The sequence below is a fragment of the Protopterus annectens genome, chromosome 14.part0, assembly GCF_019279795.1.
Source record: "Protopterus annectens isolate FY-2018-M chromosome 14.part0, PAN1.0, whole genome shotgun sequence".
In the NCBI taxonomy this organism is placed as follows: domain Eukaryota; kingdom Metazoa; phylum Chordata; order Ceratodontiformes; family Protopteridae; genus Protopterus; species Protopterus annectens.
Genome location: NC_056748.1, coordinates 126912927 through 126933643, shown reverse-complemented (window position 1 = coordinate 126933643; position 20717 = coordinate 126912927). Strand labels below are relative to the sequence as shown.

Below are 20717 nucleotides of genomic sequence, written 5' to 3'. Positions count from 1 at the left end.
ACACAGGCCTCTAGCTATTCCACCTGTGTTGGACATTGTAGATGATGTATTCTCAGAGTCTAGTCTAACCCCTGACTCTTTACCTCTGGCTCCTGTTAAGCCGGACAGATACTACAGGGTCCCTGACTCTCATAAATTCCTTTTCAAAAACCCTGCTGCAGACCCAGAAACTATTTCTCAGGGTCCAAAAGGGGTCAAGGCTTCTACTGCAAAAAACCCCACCCCCTCTGACAGGGATTCTAGGGCACTGGATAGATGGGGAAAAAAGATTTACACATCTGCTATTTTGGCTATAAGGGCTTTAAATTGTCAGTTACATATGCTCAAATATCAGCAATATATCATGACACTGCTTAAACAGAAAATGATGGCATATTCTGAATGTGCAGAAAACAAAGAAATGCAGGATTTATTGCATGCAGCTGAACAAGTTGGAAAGCATACTTTGCAATGTGGGTTTGATTCTCTGGAGGCCTCCTGCAGGGCCGCTGTTATGGGTTCTGTCATTAGGAGGCATGCTTGGTTAAAGGAACAAACTCTGCCTGACCATGTTAAAGCAAAATTATTGGATGCTCCTTTACAACATGATACCTTGTTTGGTGTTAAGGCAGAAGAGGTGTTAAAGAAAATGGAGGACAAAGCTAAATCTATGCAAACGGTCAAGGATTTTTTGCAGGTACAGCCACCTAGATTTAGCAGACACTGGCCTACAAAGAATTGGTCCTTTCCTGTCTCAGACAGACCTCAAAGGGGCAGATCCAGACGCCCTAGAGGCAGATCACTGCCGCAAGGATCCTACAGGCCTAAGCAGTGGAGTGCTTCTACCTCCAAAGGTGGAGAAGCCAAAGCACAATCATACAGGAAACAGTCCCAATGACTTCCCCCTGCCTGCACCAAGCACTTATCTTCTGGCAGCACCCTTTGGGGGAAAACTAGCACTTTTTTCTTAAAACTGGTACATTATAACCTAGGACAAATGGGTTCTCGACATAGTGTCACAAGGCTACAAATTTCATTTCCATGCCGTGCCAAGGGCAAACAGTTGGCCAGACCTGCCAAATAATCAGTGGGCAGAGGCTCAAAAACAAGTCGCAGCTCTCATGGACATGAGGGCTATTCAACAAGTGCCACAGCAAGAGCAGGGACAAGGATTTTACTCGACTGTTCTTGGTACCCAGAAAGGACAAAGCATGGAGACCAATAATGGACGTATCAATTCTGAACACATTCCTGATATACCAAAATTCAAGATGTTGACCTTACAACAGCTTCTGCCCATGCTGGGCAGCAAGGCTTGGCTCGTGACTTTAGACCTAAAAGAGGCATGCCTGCATGTCCCAATCAGACAAGCATGCAGAAGATACCTCAGATTCAAGGCTGGCTCAAAGCATTACCAATTCTCTACACTGCCCTTTGGCTTATCTACTGCGCCCAGGGTCTTCACAAAGTGCCTGGCACCAGTAATTGCTTACTGCAAACAAAGAGGAATACAAATATATCTTTACTTGGACGACTGCCTCATACAAGCAGAGAACAAGGACATTCTACTACAGCATCTGACGTTTGTGATAAGACTTTTAACATGCCTGGGGTACACAGTCAACAAAAAGAAATCAAAAACTAGTACCCTCTCAAGAGATAATATTCCTGGGTACAAGCTTAAATACAACTGCCCAGGTGGCTTATCTCACTCCAAACAAAGACAACTGACTACCTATTTCAAGGAAATGGCAACAAAGGCCCAGTTATCTGCAAGAAAAATTCTGCAGGCTTTGGGCTTCATGGCATCCTGCATCTTACTAATTCCATATGCAAGACTGCATATGAGGAAAATTCAGTGGTACCTAAAAAGTGTCTGGACACAACATTGCCACAATCTGGAAACAATGATTACTCTAATTCCCTGCCTGCAACAGGAATTTCGATGGTGGACAAAGGCTCGTCACCAAGACAAGGGACAGCCATTCTCACTACCCCCAGCTAGGCAGAGCCCAACGACGGATGCTTCAGATTATGCCTGGGGGGCACACATGGCAGGAAGAGGCATTCAGGGCACCTGGTCCTCAAACCAAAATCATCTACATATCAATCAAAAAGAGATGCTAGCTGTTCAAAATGCCCTGACAGCCTTCAAGGACCTACTTCATCCGGGACAACTACTGATAAAGACAGACAACACCACGGTCATGTGGTACATAAACAAGCAGGGGGGCACTCATTCTTATCCTCTGTGCAGACAAGCCATGGCTTTATGGGACACAGCACTGACTTACCAAGTGCATCTGCAGGCACAATTCTAGCCAGGAAAGGACAATACTCTGGCAGACGAACTAAGCAGAAACCTCATGGATCCCCACGAGTGGCACCTGGATCCACAAGTCTTCAGCATGATGACGCCCGGACATAGATCTATTTGCCTCCCCTCAAAACAATCAACTAAAAAAGATTCTGCACAAGGATTTATCACAGACAAGCTTGGAAAGTGGACGCCTTATCTTTCAACTGGACAAAAACCTATCAGTATATTCCTTTCCTCCACTGCCTCTCCTCCCCAGGGTACTCCTAAAGGTCAGGCAGGATGAGAAACCAAAAATTATTCTGATTGCCCCAGACTGGCCACGCCACTGCTGGTATCCGATCTTGAGGAACTTGTCCCAATGCCCAGCCTGGACATTGCCTCAAATACCTCATCTACTGTCCCAGCAAAACAATCAGATTCTGCTCAGCCAACTCAGGACCCTAAACCTGGCAGCATGACGGATAATGTAGCCATACAAACCACACCTCTCAGTAAAGCTGTGATGGATGTCATTTTAGAAGCCAGAAGGCCTAGTACTAGAAAATCCTATGCTGGGAAATGGAAAAGATTTTGTGCTTGGAACCAAGCTCAAGGAACAGATACAGCTGTTCCAAATATTCCTCAGATTTTACAATACTTAACTGAGATGCTGGACAAAGGCCTATCTTTTTCATCAATTAAAGTCCATGCCTCTGCCATTTCGGCTCATTACAATTCAGAGCCACCACTCTTTTCTCATCCTTTATTAAGGCAGTACCTCAGAGGAGCCAAAAACTTAAGGCCTCCAAGGAGAATGCCAATACCTGCATGGGACTTCAATTATGTCTTGGAGAAACTCCCCTTACCTCCTTTTGAGCCAGCTGCTACTGCAGATATAAAGTTCTTATCTTGGAAAACAGCTCTGCTCCTAGCAATAACTTCTGTAAGACAAGTTTCAGAGCTACAGGCTCTCATGGCTGTGGAACCCTTTATCATTTTTTATCCAGACAGGGTCTCTCTGAAAACAAACCCTACATTTATGCCTAAGGTGGTATCCAGTGTAGCCCTTAACCAAACAATTCATTTGCCAACTTTTTATCCAAATCCACAGAACAAGGGGGAAAAAAGTCTGCATTCTTTTGACGTACACAGGCAACTTAGATTCTACTTGGACAAAACTAAAGTTTTCAGAAAAACAAAACAATTACTAGTGGCATATGCCACAGCATCGCAAGGAAAGGCTATCTCCAATCAGACTATTTCAAAATGGATAGGTCACTGCATTCGATTCTGCTACTCACAGCATGGCAAACCAGTGCCTAAGGGCATTAGGCCACATTCAACCAGAGCTGCAGCCACTTCTGCAGCCTTTCTCAGGGGAGTACCAACCAAAGACATTTTAGAGGCTGCTACTTGGAGTTCAGTGCATACCTTTACAAAACATTACAATCTGCCTCTTTACTCTAAATCCGGGGCAGGCTTTGCCACAGTCGTTCTGCAGGGCCTCATAGCCACTCCTAATGCTGTTTAGCTCCAGCCCCCCAACCATAGCTTTGGGACTCAACCCAAATGTAATGACTGCAACAGTGAAACACGAGAAACATAGTACAGTTGTGAAAACTCACCATAAATGTAGATGTTCAAATGTATTCACTGTTGCAGTCCAGGTTACCCCCCGCCATCCTCCTTATTTTTGATGGAACTTATCTTTACTTCTCTAATCTATACAACCTGGGTGGTGCATTTGCTTATAGATGAAGGTAAAGCTTATTTTGGTGCATGTAAGTTTTATTTACATAATTTTAGCCTGCCCTTTTGGGGACACCTGACATCTGGGGCAAGAAAAACTGAATAAAATGGCATCAGTTGCATCTTTTATACCCCTGATGACCTGACGTCAGGGAAGAGGCAACAGCAACCGACGCAGGACCCAAGACTTTGGAATTCTGGCCGACTGAGGGCAACTTGCCAGTAGGATAACCCAAATGTAATGACTGCAACAGTGAATACACTAGAACATCTACATTTATGGTAAGTGTACACAACTGTACTTTCTTCCTGTTTGAAGGGAAAAGGCAAGAGTTTTTTTGGTCCCAAGAAAAGAAATTGCATCTGGAGTCAGGTTCCTTATGTCCTGAATTTCAAAATGCTAGCATTACAAAAAATTATTTCCCATGATCTTCCAGATGCATACATGGTTACTGTAGACCTGAAGGCTGCTTACCTGCATATGATCATAGGAGGTTACTAGGCTATTGGCCCTGAGGCGCTTATAAGCCTAGCCAAGAGTTCAGCCCATGTTTAGACAAGTCAGCACGCAATGCCCCTGTCCAGCAGGGAACATGGGTGAAATCCCAGGGGTATATTTTCTGTTTGTCATCTAGTTATCCAGTTTGTGCTTTAAAAGGGGTAAAGAGGTACTCTGCTTAACGTGGAGAAGGAGTCTATTCCATAGATGTTCCTTAGATAGACCTTCCTGTTGCAGACAGTCACAGGAAATCCTTGTGTTTTGTGATAGCAGACTTGCAGTACCAGTTCTGTGCATTACCATTTGGTTTGTCTGCTGCTCCTAGAGTCTTCACCAAAGACTTAACTCCACTTATAGTCCATTGCAAAACCCTGGAGGTTCACATTTACCCTTACCTTGGACAGCTGTTTTATTCAGGGGAAAATCTACACCAGAGACTGTAACTGCTGTGCAGGTCACCATAAACTGCTTCCAAAAGGCAGGTCACACCCTAAACTGCCGCAAGTACCAGACTATACCCAAGAGAAGGATTCTCTCTTTTTTGTGGCCCTGATAGATTCTGTGTAACAAAAAGCCTTCCTCCCCAGGACATGATCTCTTACCTGACAAACTACCTAACCAGCTTGCTGCCAAAGCAACACATCTCAGCAAGGGAATTTCTAAGGATCTTGGGTTACATGGCATCTGGCATACTTATGATTCCCCTAGCTAAGCTACACATGAGAAAGCTTCAGTGGTTCCTAAAAATATACTTTGGAGCAGCATTTTCAACCCCTGGAAACTCCCAAGCTTCTTCCTTGCTTAGAAAAGGAGCTACTATGGTGGAAAAACAGCATCCTACAGAATCCAGATACAAATTTCTTTGTCAGAGACCATCACCACAGACAGTTCAGACATAGCCTGGGGAGCTCATCTAGGGTCCATGAAGGTACAGGGCATCTGGACACTAGATCAGAGGAAGCTGCATATAAAACAGACATAGATGTTATCTGTTTACTTGTCCATAAAAACCTTTCAACGCAATTTGACCCCAGGAACTTTACAGATTTGTACATACAACACCATAACGATGTGACACATAAATAAGGGACACCCTCTCCTTACCCTTTGGCAGTCTTGCGGTCTGTTAGCTAAGATCTGATACTGATAGCATCCTACATTCAGGGACATGACAATACCCTGGCATACTGCTGAACCAGGGATCATCTAGACCCCAGTGAATAGATGCTGAAGAGGGAAATACTCCTGCAATTTGCAGTTGGGAATTCCTTCAATAAATTTTTTTTGCTGCTCACCGTAACACACATCTTCAGAAGTTCTGCTCCAGAACTCAGCAGGCAGGAACATGGAGAACAGACACTTTTTCATTCAACTGGACAAACCTCTTCTTGTATGCCTTTCTACCTTTACCTGTGATTCCTCTGGTACTGATAAAATTCAGGTCAGACAGGCCAAGTATGATCCTCGAAATCCCTTCTAGCCGAGACAGCACTGGTTCTCCCGCCTCTTGACCCTTGGCAAAGAGAGATTCTATATTGTCTCACAGGAAGTAGATCTCATCTGCCAGTCCAGTGGCTCAGTATTCCATCCTCACCTAGCCATGCTCACACTGCCAACCTGGAGGATTGGGTTTTGACTCCAAAAAATGTAAATTATTCCTCTGAAGTGCTAACCATCCTGAAGGAGACAAGGAAACCCACCACTAGAAAATCATACTTGGCAAAAAGGAAGAGATTTTCCTTGTGGAGGCACAGCAAGAACAGCATCCTTCCTCAGGCAGACATTAATTTAGTCCTGGAATACCTTTTGTGTCTGTTTAGCCAGGGCCTTTCTTACTCTCTTATTAAGGTGCATGCTTTTGCCATTTCAGCTTGCCTTTCTAGTTCTTCCCCTATCTGTTCTCACCCCCTCCTGAAGTTATCCTTGAAAGGAGTCACTCACTTAAGTCCTCCCATCTCCTACCTTGGATCTCCGCTATGTGTTATAAAAACTCTTCTTGCCTCCCTTTGAGCCAGCAGCATCTGCCCCTTTAAAGATGCTAACTTGGAAGGCCACCTTAGTAATAGCCATCATGTCAGCAATCCGTGTCTCAGAGCTACAAGGCTTTATGTGCAAAGAGCCTTTCATTGTCTTTCACATGGATAGGGTAACTCTTAGTACTAATCCATCCTGCATGCCCAAAGTGGTATCAGAACTTTCTCTAAACCAGGCTAGCCACATTTCAGTTTTCTTTCCAATTCCACAAAATAAATCCTGCATTCTCTGGATGTGCACAGACAAATCGCATACTACCTAGACAGAACAAAAACCCCAAATATAGGAGTGCAATTGTTGGTGGCTAATCCTGGTTTGGGTATGTGCCTTCACAAGGATGGTGGGCGTGAGGCTTAAGGAGGAGCTCAGGAACAAGTTCCTTGCCCCACTTGTGGGAAATGTTATGTTTGGACAGCTTGCTCAGGACCTCTTTTGGAGACATCTATGATTCCTCTTCTTACACCTCCAGAGTTTACACAGCTAGGGCTGACCAACTTCAGGAGGACAAATGGCTTCTTTGATATCCAGCAAACTCGCTCTGTGGTGGGCAGCCACTGTGGCCTCTTGATCCATACTCCTAACCAAACTAGTATGCAAGAGCAATTGGCCATGAGAGTGAGCGGCAAATATGTACTACTACCCAATGTTTCAACCAGCTCCTGCCACACCCAAATAAATTTCACATTGAACTGATAGAGAGCTGAGTTTTAACCACTGAATTTCCAGGATTTTGCTCACCATTTCAGCCCAGTGCTAGCCAGTATTGCCTTACCAGCAGCAACTGAAACTTGACCAAGATAATTTTGTGTACACACCTGTACATATCCCCACAAACAGTGCTTCCTAGGAGGGGACAATGATACCTTTGTAGGGCCAACATCACCTTCTCATTTTTACAGTAACGGTAACACACTGCCAACAGCTAGACCAGTCGAGCACGAAGAACCCTACTAGTGTTGACGCTTAAAAATAATCCATAATGTAATCATTCAGTAGCTAGGATTGAAAGTCAGTCTTTGAAATGCAAGTGTCAGCAGTTAATGATTCATCAGTTCTGTGTGCGCATTTACGGATAAGTAAGCCACCAGCAACAAACTGTTGAAGTTGTCTTGGAATGAGGAAACATTGGAAAAAATATAGTTAATGTGGTCCTTTTTACACCAATCTCTCTCCTTCACAAGTTCAGGTTTCTCATTTCATGTTAAGATTCGGACTTTACCCTGTTTCCATAGGCCTTGAGCACTCTAACTTGCAGTCTGTTTATGGAACTAGCCATTGAAAAAAGTACAGGCTTAGAAAAAAAACAGACCTCTGCTACATTTGTCTGCTTGAAATGCATTCCAAAGTTCAAATAACTGCATGATTCTTGCACACTTTACACGCTTTATATTTTACAGGCTTGTACAGTTGTGTTTCTTCCTTCTGAGAAATAATTACATTTACTTCAGATTAGTTCAGCTGTTTGCCCCATTGTTATGCCCCCTCTGGTACTAGCGAGGTCTTCCAGGATGTAATGTGACTAGGGGGCTCTGCAGCAGTCCTGACCTCAGTCTGGGAATAGCCATGGGCAGTGGTCCTCCGAGAGCTCTGCTTCCTCCTTAGTCGATCAGTTCATTTCAGTGGATTACACAGAAGCCTGGAATGTACTTCTCAAATGGGCCATGACTGCTGATATGGCATTTACTGACATTTTTTCTTTACTCCAAAGGAGACAGGTAGTTGACTTACTGTATGTTACATGCCTCCATGATTTTAGCCATTACACCTAGTGCATTAATTTCTAAATACCCACCCTGCAAGGGATTTTGCTATTGCTCTTGAATGGGTACTGAGTGGTGTCACTGGGTGTAATGGATGCCTTTTTTTTGGAAATGTGTGTTTGGGTGCTCACAAGAGATTTCCCTGGATCACTCTGAGTGGGCATCAGTTGTGGTGTAAAGCACTGTATTAGGTTCTCTCCTCAACGTCTAAACTGTTCATCAGGATGTTTGCAGTCATGATTAAAGCCTGAAGAAGGACAACCTGATATTCTCATACATGGGCATCTAGCTTCTGGTATCCTTATCCAGGGACTTCTTGGAGGCAGCCCTGCTCTGGACACTCCCACAATTACAGTCACTAGGACACCATGAATGGGAGATGTTTTCGCTGAGCTTATTTCAGAGAAACTTCTTCATCAGGATGGAGTTGGACACATTCCATTTCAGTTGTACTTGTTCTTAAAGAGGATCTAAGGATTCATGGCATTGATGTGATAATGCAGAGCAGAATCCAGGCTCAGGCTTTGCTGTACCTTCTTCACTTGGTGGCTGCCACAGTCTTTATGGTGCCATTTGCAGTCCTGAAGACACTATTATTGCACCAGATTGTGAAGCTTTAGTGGCTTTGGGTTGTCACATGCTTACAGACCGGCCACTGGTGTCAGGCCTTAGAAGGTTAGACGGTCTTCATCTATTTCGAAATAGAGTTATCCTTTCTTCAGCTGAACACAGCACAGGTTTTGATGACACCTTTGTTGTGGGCTGCGAAGCTCACACACAGTATACTTTCTGCAGAGGTGAGAGGAAACAGGCTAGTAGACTAGATAAATTGTTAGTTGCTGTGACTGTGGAGGGTGGCGTAGCATAGTATGTCTGATCATGCTGCAGTAACAGTAATGTGGATAGAAATGAGGAAAAATAAAAAGAAATGGTGTTGGAACCCCATTAGTTGGTACAGGAAAGGAGTGTGGGGTACCTAAAAAAAGATGATGGGATAAGTTCTAAGGGAAAAGAAAGGGAAAGGAAGTGTAGTAGGTAGGGAAGAATGGTATGGGGTAAAGGCTACATGGAGGGGTCATATCATGGGAGAAATGGGAAAGTGAAACATGCTAAGAATGATGTATGAGGAGAGAGATGTTAACAGCAGTTGCAGGGGAAAACAGGAAGGGATGAGGAGGGAAGAAGTGGATGAAAAATATCAAGGCGGGAAGAAGGGAATTAATAGGTTGGAGAGGTCAGAACTGGTGTCTGAGATGGGAAGGAGAGGAAACCTACAGCAGGATAGACAGAATCTCACTCTTAAGTTGTCTGCATGGAGGTTGAAGGACCAGCATAGGAAGGATGGAAAGGGGGGTAGCTTAGTAAGAGGAAGTGGAGATGCTGTGAGGGTCTGGTGTACATTTTATGAGAAACAAGAGAATGTGTGAGGCTGGATGAGTGGGAGGGGGCCAGTGACATCAACGCTATACAAAGAGGAGTTGTGTAGAGTTTTGTTTGTATATGTTCATATACATATAGTGTCATACATTTATCTATATGTAGTCTACCCACTGTTCTTGATCTGTGAATCTGTAAACACACTCTTATATTTGACTGTATGTAAGTACATTTCTGTATGTTGACTGTATATGTTTCCATATGTTTGTAAATGTGGAGGTTTTTCTCCCTGGGTCTCCCCTGAAAAAGGATTTTTTTGGTCCAGTCAGACCTTCCCGGTGAACAAAAGTAAAATAATTAAATAAAAATAAAGTAAAAGCCATTTAGTATATTAAGGGCGGGAAGGAGCTTATCAGGGGGGGCAGGTAGCCATTTAATATAAAGGAAGCTACTGCCATTGTGAGTAAAGGGTAATGGGAGGAAGCTGCGGACTTTTACTAATACCCCCCTGTAATTCTGGTGCTAGGAACTTTTCAGCATGGTTAGTGTAAATATTCCCAAAATGGCTCCATGGTGGTCAAGCAGGATTTGTGAATGGGAGCTCAAGGGAGACTGTTTGCACTGGCTGCTAAATGTTATGGTTCAGGTAGAGGGACGGAATAAGGCCAAGGCATTACTTTTGTTACATATACAACAAGCTTTTAATATGGTAAGTTGAGTTTGTTAAATATGCTGGCCCTGTTAATGGTAGAATGTTTTTGAAAGCAGTGACAGCTTTATATATAGAGATCCTACAAAAAAGGATTATGGAAAGTGTGAATATTTTGGATAGGGTATGTCTGCAATGAGAAATGAGGCAGGGGAGCCCAGTCTTAATGGCAATACTTATTTTGGCAAACCTGGACTTGGCATAGAACGTAAAGCAATTTTTTGAGGTGTGAAGTAATAAGGGTAGAAATAGCGGTGTAAACTTATTTGTAGGGGATTTTTTATGCTCTTGCTTAAGGATGTGGAGGACTTGTAGCCAGGGATATTAGACATTTTTAAACAATTTGGGTTGGATACAGGTCAGTATTTTCACTCGGAGAGCTTGGGAAGGAACCACATATTTGGTGGAGATGGGTTTACCCGTTTTAAACAGGAGAATACATGTTGGAGGATTAGATTTTATTTAACTTTTACAAAGCTAATGGATTAAAAAGTGGGCCAAAATGAAGGATAAGGTACAGTGTATGTTGAATAAGTGGGCATGTAGGGTAAGAAGGTTGGGGGCCAGGATATTGGTGGTGTCCATTACAGTGTTACCTCGGTTCTGTGTCTTTTACTTTATATTGGTACTTGTCCATAGGATTGATGGTTAATGGAGTTGCAAAGGGTTTGCAATGGAATAGGGAGGGGTACATTTAAGGCTCGCTATAGTGGGAGGAGGAGGAATGGATTTTAGAAGATATGCAGTGGCAGTTAATCCCGTAGTATAAGGGATTATTGGAAGAATGGGTCAAAAAGCGGTTATTGTTCCTAGAGCAAATAATGGATCCTACTCTTGTCAGGCATCTGATTTAATTCAGTGGACCCTGTGCGTGTGAGGTGTCTGATTGGATTCATCTCATTGAGTTAGAGCTTTTAGTGTAATCAGGGGAGACTGGCTGTCATATCAAGGTGTAAGTATAGGTTGGCTAGACATTATATAGAGTCAGTATGGTGGAAACATAGAAAACTGGGGCCAGGATGTGGCGAGAAAAAAGTGAGATTGGGAAATACTGTAGAGAACTTGGGGGGGAGGTGTTTGGAGAGAGGATCAGTGGTGCACCATAGGAGAATAGTTTGGATGTGGTAAAAACGGGGGCTTGTATTTAACACACAGAATTTATGCATAGGTAATGCATTACTCTGAGAATGGTTTTAGAAAAGGGTTGTCAAAGAGGTTAGGTGCTGTAGATGTGAGGAGATGGGGTTAATTAGAAACACATGGTGGGACTGCAAATATGTAAGAGGGCTGTGGAGTTCCCTAGAGAGGTGGTGAGGGGTCAGGTTTGTAGACACCCTCTATTTTGTGAGTGGCGGGTTTGATACAGGTCATCACTAGGCAGTGGAAGATGAGATAAGATTTGCATATATTCAGAATGGAATTGATAAACAGAGTTTGAAGGATATGTAGTTAGAGCAAGGCAGAGGTGATGTAGAAATTTAGTAAAGAATGGGAGATGTGAGAGGATTTAGATTTACATGAACAGAACAAAGGACTTGGAGGGAGAGAGAAGCTGTTGTCGCATAACCTGGTTAGAAGGCAATGAGTGAGTGCATAATGAAAGGGAGGGGAATGCATTATTGTTTTAGCTACAGCTGAGGGAGCTGGGTCAAATTAGACACATCATCTGTTCGTCTAAGCTGTTTGGTTTCTTTCAGCTTGGTTGTACTGCTTGTGGTTCATCTCAAACAAGGATCCATTCAGGAGGATCCCCTAAGTTACACGTAAGATGCTTCCTTACTGTATCAGATGAACCAAGAGAGATGCCTCACACATGGGTGAGAATACCCTCCCTTCATCTTTTGCCAGTGATGGTCTTCCATCATCTGCCCTTTAAGTTGTGGAGTCATAAATACTTATAATTCTTTTAGTAATGCAGGGCCATGCCTGCATTGTTTTTTTTTGGTTTACAGGAAGGTGCTTCTTAGAAGTACAAGACCAAACTGTTAGACTCCAAGGGGGAGAGAGTGCTACTGAAGTCAGCTCCTTAAATTGTGCCCTTCACTGGCTGGGTAGGTGAACATTCTTGGATATGAAATTTATAATAACTTTTTTTTTAACCATGGTTCCACCAGTCTCAGTATGTTCTCCCATGTTCATAGGTTCATAGATTGGTACTAGGCTATCCCCTAAGGCCTATGCAAGCCTAGCCATAACAATTCCCTGGAAATTTTTTCCCACAATATTTACTTCTCTGGGCCCCTGTCTAGCAGGGTGACTGACATGATCCCTGGGGTGAATTTCCTATCTCCCATCCAATCATCAAGATTCCTTTTGAAGAGGGCCAATGAGGTGCTCTGCTTGACATGTATGGGCAGTCTATTCCAGAGTATGGGGAGTCTCTGGGTCAGGAACCTATCCCTCCAGCATGTTTTGTTCATTGTGATAAGGTTTAGATCCCTGGAGCGTGTGGCTCTGAGGGATTGGGATTTCTTAAGTGGAGCATGTCCAATAGCTCAGGGTTTGACATGGCCTTGTATGTTAAGCAGAGATCGCCTCTGAGTAGACGATATGCCACAGAGTATAGCTGGAGTTTTTTTAGACAGTCAGCATATGGCATCTGCTTTAGGCCTGTGATTCTTTTAGTGAGGCATTTCTGTGGCCTTTCCAGCTGTTGCAGATGTCTTGTGAGGTACATACCAAATGGGGCATTATACTCTATAATGGGTGTAATGAGGGATGAATACAGTGGGACAATGACCTCCTTTTTTTCTGGATGAAAAGCCCTTAGTGATGAGGTGTGCCACGTAGAAGGATTTCCTGACTGTTGTGGCGATGTGGTTATCGAAAGTGAGACCACTGTCCACTTGTGTCCCTAAGTCTCTCATCACATTTTCAATATTTAGTGTCCTGCCACCTATGTGGTAGTTCATGGGTACATGTTTTTTTCCAAAGGGGATGATTATACATTTCTTGGCATTAAGCTTGAGCCCATGGCTCTGGCACCAGGCATCTGTTTCTGTAAGGCCCTTTTGTAGAATATCCACATCATTTGGGGATTCAGTAATGGCTCCCAGTTTGCAGTCATCTGCAAACTTTGTTAGACAGAGTCCCTTAATGTTGGCCTGTACTTCAGAGAAGTAGATGCCAAACAAAAGTGGTGCCAGGACTGAACCCTGGGGTGCTCTACTTGTCACTTGTCTGGAGCAGGATTTGGAGTCAGCTACTTTTACAGTCTGGGTTCTGTCGATAAGCCAGTTGGCAACCCATCGAGTGATGTAGGGATTTATGCCCAGCTTAGTGAGTTTATCTATGATTCCAGAGTGGGGGATGGTGTTGAAGGCCTTGGCGAGGTCCAGATAGGCTGTGTGGACCTCCTTACCCTCGTCCACAGCTCTGGAGACCGATTCGAAGAAGTCAGTCAGATTCAGGTGACAAGATCGGCCCTTCACAAACCCAAACTGGGTGTGGTCCAGTGTCTGGAGGTTGCCAGTGTCTTTGTTTATAAGTTCCATGATAATGCGTTCCATGCCCTTGCAGATCAGGCTTGTCAGACTGATGGGACGGTAGTTCCCAGGATCCAAGGTAGATCCTCCCTTGTGGAGCGGAATAACTGTAGCTGTGCGCCACTCAGTGGGCACGAAGCCTGAGGTAAGGCTATGATTAAACATGACACTTAGGTGGGGTGCCAATTCATTTTGTAGTTCATGTAGTACACAGCCTGGGATGTCATCTGGTCCTATGGATGCTGTATTCTTAGCTTTGGAGAGTGCTGTTTCTACCTGCCAGGATATTGGCAATATCCTTGGGATCAGTATATTTAATGCCATTCTGTTGTAGTTCAGAGCAGATCTGAGCATTGCCATTTAGATTCTTGACATAACTATAGAATGCCTTGTGGTTGTCTTTCGAATCTTTGGCAATTTTATTTTCGTAACTAGCTTTTGAGGATTTTATGAGGGATCTCAGCTTCTTACTGAGGCTGGTGAGGGAGTTTTTTGCATCCTGGGATTTTCCTCTTTTCTGCAACAGTTTCTTCCTTCTGTTGTATAGTTTGTTTATAGCAGGGGACCACCAGATTGGCTTCCTTTTTTTTGGAGAAGAGCATCTTGGTTTTATTTGGGATGGCATGATTCATGCATGAATGGATGTGCTTGTACAGTGCCTTAGTGTTAGGATTCTGCCGTCGAACTTCCAGATCCTGTCTGCGTGGGTGTTGTGAAGTTTGTCACTTCTGACTTCAGTAGCATGAAGTTGGCTTTGGAGAAGTTTTTTAAGGAGGTTTCCTTACTGGGGGGTGGGAGTGGGATCTGGATGTCAAGGGTAATTTGCTTATGGTCAGACCTGAATAATGAGGGGGTGACCACTGGTGTGGAGCATCTATCTCCCATGTTGGTAATGACCAGGTCTAGGATATTGGAGCCCCTGGTGGGACAATGGATTAGTTGATCCAGGGCATTGGAATTTATGAATTCCAAGAACCGTTGGGAAAAGGAGTTGGTACCCGAGTAGTTTTCCCAGTTAATGGCAGGGTAGTTGAAATCACCTAGTATTAGGGTGTTTGGTTGTATGTATGTATGTATGTATGTCTACCCTCACTTCCAGTGTTACCCATAATTCTGGGTGAGAATCCCCCAGTGTTCAGTGTTCATGTGTTCCTAGCTGCAGGATATCTAGCATAAGGACTGTGGGTCATGTAACCATCAAGGCTTTTATGTTTAGCTTCTGATTTGTCCTATGGTGTGTCCTGGCAAGGTCTGAGGGGGTTAGCCTGCAATGGGCTTTGTAAGGGGGGCACCTCTTACCATTGCCGATGATGCCCCCCCCAATGTCTCAATCCAGCCTGTATAAGCAGACATGCCCTCCTTCGTCTCCACTCAGATTCCTTTAAGGCACGTACCTCCATACCTTTCCTCAAGAAAAGTTGACCAAACTTACACCTCATCATTTCTTTCTCTCACCACTGGCTTCTAAAGTTCTTTAGTTACTTTTCAAACTCAGGTCATGTAGGTTGTAGTAATAGCTTCATCTCTGTGCCAAAATCTGGTGCCAAAGAAGTACAGATTTCTTAATGGTGAGGAAGCAATACCTTATCAAGGATCCATTCAGGAGGGTGACTCAAAGATCAATGGATATGGTAGGAACATAGTTGAAGAAACATTGATGTTAAAGAATGATTTATCTGTATAAATTCAGTTATATAACTTCTTTTTTTCTGTGCAACACCAACAACATTAACATACAAATGCCAGACCTATTAATATTAATGTCCAGTAACATTTAATATGCTAGCCCCTTTTCCTGGTCTCCACTCTTAGAGAGTGGAAGTTTGGAAATTTCTACCATGCTCATATCTCCAAGTGCCATAAAAAGAAATTATAGGCTAAATAAAAAGTACAGCAGCCAGTATATTTGAAGTGTTAGTGTTGTAATAGTAATGACAGCTGTAACTGTACATGGGGAGGAACATTTCCCTTTAAGACTCCCTCATGACAGTACAAATGCTACGGAATGCAGTTGCTAATCTGCATGTTTATCATAATTTCTGAAACTATTATTAATATGTTATATTTTCAGTGCAGTTTGTCAGGTATGTCGTGTGATAATTATTTTATTTTATCCAGTGGAGACTATGTACTTTATGAGCACGAGGATGTTGTGGTAGCCAATGCACGATACATGTCGGATGAGGCACGAAGGCGGCACGTGATTGCCACTTTAGCTAAACATGCGATGTACAGTAAGTACTGAAAACAAATCGTGTTTCTCAACTAATATTTATTACTGCTGATCTTTTCTCCAAAGTGAGGTGACTTTCCGCTGCTTGCAGGTATCACTGGCTGTTGGGCCAGATGGCATACAAATGCATGTTTCTTTGTTAACAGTTTGGTCCGAGTCTTGGGATGTTTAAATACACATTATGGTACTTCTGGTTTGGGAAAAGTCAAAGTACAAGAGCCGAAGTACACTGTCCGTGTTTAATAAAACATGTAAACAAGACTCATGTTCATGCGCAGTGCATCTATAAGATGGTTATTGTGTTGACTTGCACTCAGGTGTAAGTGCTGCACATTGCCTCATTAAGCAGGTAGCTGCTATAGTATGATAGTGTGTAGATGAATAAAAGATCTGTATGATTTGCCGACACAGGTAAGGGTAGTAGGAAAGTGTTGCTTGATGAGTATTACTGAACATATGTACACATCAGCTGATTAGTATTCATAAGGAAGAGATCGGCTTTGCCATAAAAAAGTGAAAGAAAATGTTCTATTATTTTCTTTTCTGTGTTCTGCTTTGATATAGTTAAATGTGCACTCAAACTTTTGCAGTACATACAATCTGCATAGTGCCTGCTTCCTTACAAAAGCACTTTGGGGTGATATTTTTCAATTCTATGATTACCATTTTGTTCAATGTAAAAATCAGCAATATTGACTTGTAAAAACTGAATGCAGACAGGACAGAGGTCATGGCAGCAACTTAGGGAAATTAGAAAAAGTTAAAACTTTAAATGGAAGGGAAGATAGTGGAACAAGTTAACTACTTCAGGTGTCTGGGACAGGTGGTTGAGGAGAAGGGAAGTCTGAATGAGGGGGTTAGAGCTAGAATCTGAGGGGTTGCAGCCAGTAGGGACAGTGTGTTAGGGATAGTGTGTGACAGAAGTATGCCAAAGATTCTGAAAAGTAAGGTGTGCAAAGTAGTGGTGTGGTACAGAAACCTAGGCAGTAAAGGGAGCAGTTGAGGAAGCTAGAGGTGATGGAAATGAAGCGCTTAAGACAGGTGGTAGGATGCACATTGTGGGACAGATGAAGCAGTGATGACAGAGTAGAGAAGGTCAAACTACTGTGGTTCAGACACATGGACAAAAACAGAAGATGATTTGGGAGAGATAGGAAGAAGGTAAGAGGGAATGAGGATGTCCAGCAAAGAGGTGGATGGATGGATGGATTGTGTGAGAGAACAGCTGAGATGGTCAGGCATGACTGTTGAAAGACGGTAGGAGCAATGACTCAAGAGAGCTGGCAATAGTTGATACAGCACCCAAATCTCATATAGAAAGTGGGGAGAAAGAAGGTTGCTATTGCTGATAATGATGTTGCTCAGAAATGTTGATCTGATGTTGTTAATCTTCTTCCCATTCATCACTGATGGGTTCGGTTCCAAGCCCTCGGAACCCAGTCGGCCTAATATGAAGCTCGCGTACACCAAAAACTCTCCAGCTAAGCTGCTACCCACACTGCCCTTCTCCCAGTTACCTCAGATCTCGTTTGCCGCACAGCCATGTAGCAGCATTTCACCGAGCTCTCCAGCTGTTATATTTCATAAAAATTTACTGTACTTTGGATTTGTATGATTCTGTATTGAATATGTCTGATAAAAAAGGGACGTTTGGGTTTAAACATTGCACTTCCTGCAATGGCAAACTCCCCAATAGCAACTTACATGATGATTGTGTCTATTGTCTGGGGGTTTCTCACTTGTCTGTGAAACCTCCTTGCCAGATTTGTCTAAGTTTCAGTCATCGGACGCTGAATGAAAGGACAAATAAGCTTATTTTGAAAGGCCTACTGTCTTCACCTTTCTCAGAGGCCCTTTCTGTGTCGGAGGTCTCAACCCCTACATTGAAGGACAAGAAACATCCTCATTCCGATCCCTCTTCACCGGCTGGTGATAAGGGGAAGTCCCACAAGCATAAGGCCCATAAGTCTTCTACGGAGCATAAGATTGCTCTCTTGGCTCCAACCATTTCGGTTCTGAGATCAGCCTCTGTGGATGTTACTATGACTTCTACATCATTGCCGCCCTTGGCACCGACCTCTACGGTACCAGGTGTGGTAACAACTTCGGCTCCAGCTCAGAGTCCTTTTTCAGCACCGTTAGTGCCCCTACTACCTGTCTCCAAGTTGGAATCTTCGGTGCCGACATTTCCTACACCACGGACCCAGTACTCGCCATCATTGGACACGTTTTCAGGCTAAGTTTATAGCCCTTTTTTGGACCGCCCTGACTCCCCTTCCGGAGTGTCTGTAAAGTCCACCAGGAGTCTTATTTGAATTGGATGTGGTGCGCCTGTTTGATCAGCTGTTGACAGCTAGCGGGATTACACATTTTCCAAAAACCCATCCCACTTCAGGTTTTGGGTCTATTGCCCCTATGACTCCTACTTATTCTCCTCCCTTGAATCCTTCGGTTCCGAGGCCCATACTTCTGACATCCTTGGGGAACCTTTCCTCTGCACTGACAGTGACTCTCTCTGAAGCTTCGAGGCCCTCCCTCCCCCGTTTGGGTTTCGGCTCCTTTGGAACCGACCCTTCCCCAACCTCATGGTTGGGAGGTGGAACCCTCGGCTCACAGTATGGTTCCAAGTTTTTTTATCTGTTCTGTCTTCAGATCCGGGGGCAGCACCCTCCCTGGTCTTGCTTGAGGCTCTGTCACTAGGAGTGGGCCGTGCGGATCGGGGTGTGACCCCAGTTCCAAGATTGTCTTCCTCAGTTCCAGGCTCCCATTCCTCTTTGGGCGGACCAGCTTTCCCGGTGATGGAGAGGGTGCTTGCTTCTGGAAGCGCTCCTCCTATGTCATATCTCCCTCTGCTCCCCCCTGAGCTACAGCTATCACAGGCCATCTCCCCAGGACACCAAGAGTACAAGTCTCAGGAAACCCCTGTCCAGGATAATCTCCCTTCCGAGTCTTCTTCAGACGCTCCCACTGAAGAACCCCCTTGGAAGAAAGCGTGCAAGAGGAAACACCTTGACTCCACTGAGGAGTCCCTCACTGAGGATATGGATTACGATGATGGGAAAGGGTCCCCGCGGTCACCCCCTGATGATGTCTCCTTTGGAGACATCCTGGATATATTGAAGCAGAGGGGTGACTGGAAGCCCACCAATCCTTCCTCGGAGGAGTCCATCTTCCTGCAGGCTTTCCACTCTCGGCGTTCTACTTCTTGGGTGACCCCACCTGCCAATGAGTTAGTCCAGCTCATTGTACAGTGTGCATGGAAGAACCCTGATTCCATTGAGGCCATTCCCCGGAGACCGGACAAGATTCTTTCCCTATCAAAGGAACAGCCCCATTGGTCAAGAGGCTTGCCAGTAGATGCTATGGTGGTGGCGGCGGCCACAAAAAAGGACCTTGCGAAGGAAAGTCCTACTGTCCACCCACCCAACAGAAAGTCCTGGGTGGTAGACAGATTAGGGAAGTGAGTCTTTGCTTCAGTGACCTTCGCAATCAGGTCTCTGAATTACTTGGCACATTTTACGGGGATCCAAAGGGATCTCATCTCCAAACTCTCTGGAGCCCTCGCGGATGAAGTTTCTGACTGGGCACGCGACAAAGTTGCTTTTCAGTTTGCAACCCTAGAGTCAATCTCCAAATCATCCATGAGTTTGCTGTCCCACGCAACCGAAGGGGCAGCTAGAGCTGTGGTTGCAGATGTAGTTATGAGAAGCCACGCCTTGATGCACATTTGTGACCTCGCAAACTCCTCCAAGTCTTCCTTCTTGAACGCCTCTATCGAACAATCCACTTTGTTTGGTTCTAAAGTGAAGGACATGCTAGCCATGTGCGAACAAGACGGGAAGACCTTGTCTGCCGTTGGCCTACATTTTTCCAAACCTCAGTGCTCTTTCTCCAGGAACCCGAGGAGTGGAAAGATATGGCACAAAAAATCTCAAGGCTCTTTCCGAAGTGCACGTGGTGAGGATTCCCTCAGAGGCAGAGGGGGTTCCAATACTGGAAGATGCCCCTTTAGGGGTAGAGGGGGTCCCCGAAACCAGGACTCCAGGGATTCTTTCTCAGGACGACCTTATCAGCGCTCCTGAAGCACTGCCCGATTGCTTTCCTCTGGAAGCAGTTGGGGCTTGTTTTTCTCTGCACTTAAACTGTGTGGCACCCTATTACAGTTTTAAAACTTTTCCCGGCTCCACAAAGTCTGCTGTTCAAATTTTCCCTTAGAACTACTTAAACTCTCAAGGAAAGCACTCTACTTTCCTCTTACAGTCCAACACTTACTCTAGCTTCTCAGTAAATCTTTTGAATTACTTAAACTCTTCAGGAAAGCTCTCTACTTTCCTCTTACAGTCCAGCACTTGCCCTAGCTTCACAGTAAACACAAACAAACTATAAGCACTTACCCCCTCATACAAAACAGTAGTAATAGGCTCTGGATTTTCACACAAACAAATATTTAAAACTCTACAGGCATGTCCATAGCGCAATTTCAGTCATTCTGTCCAGTCCAGCTGTTGAACCTGGGAATCCTGAGGCAATGTTACAGTTGCCTCATGTACACAGACAACCCCCTCCTCCTACCATCAACCTCTAATGTATGCG

The 20717-nt window shown here is 44.2% G+C and overlaps 1 protein-coding gene across 3 annotated transcripts in view; it reads left to right on the top strand.

The window, feature by feature from the left end:
• GPAM (glycerol-3-phosphate acyltransferase, mitochondrial) overlaps window positions 1-20717 on the top strand; it is a 921522-nt gene that overhangs the window by 620369 nt on the left and 280436 nt on the right. For all 3 annotated transcript variants that reach the window (XM_044055836.1, XM_044055838.1, XM_044055837.1), the window contains exon 14: window positions 16010-16125. In XM_044055836.1, coding sequence (XP_043911771.1) covers window positions 16010-16125 — 116 coding nt within the window. The remainder of the gene's footprint in view (window positions 1-16009; window positions 16126-20717) is intronic.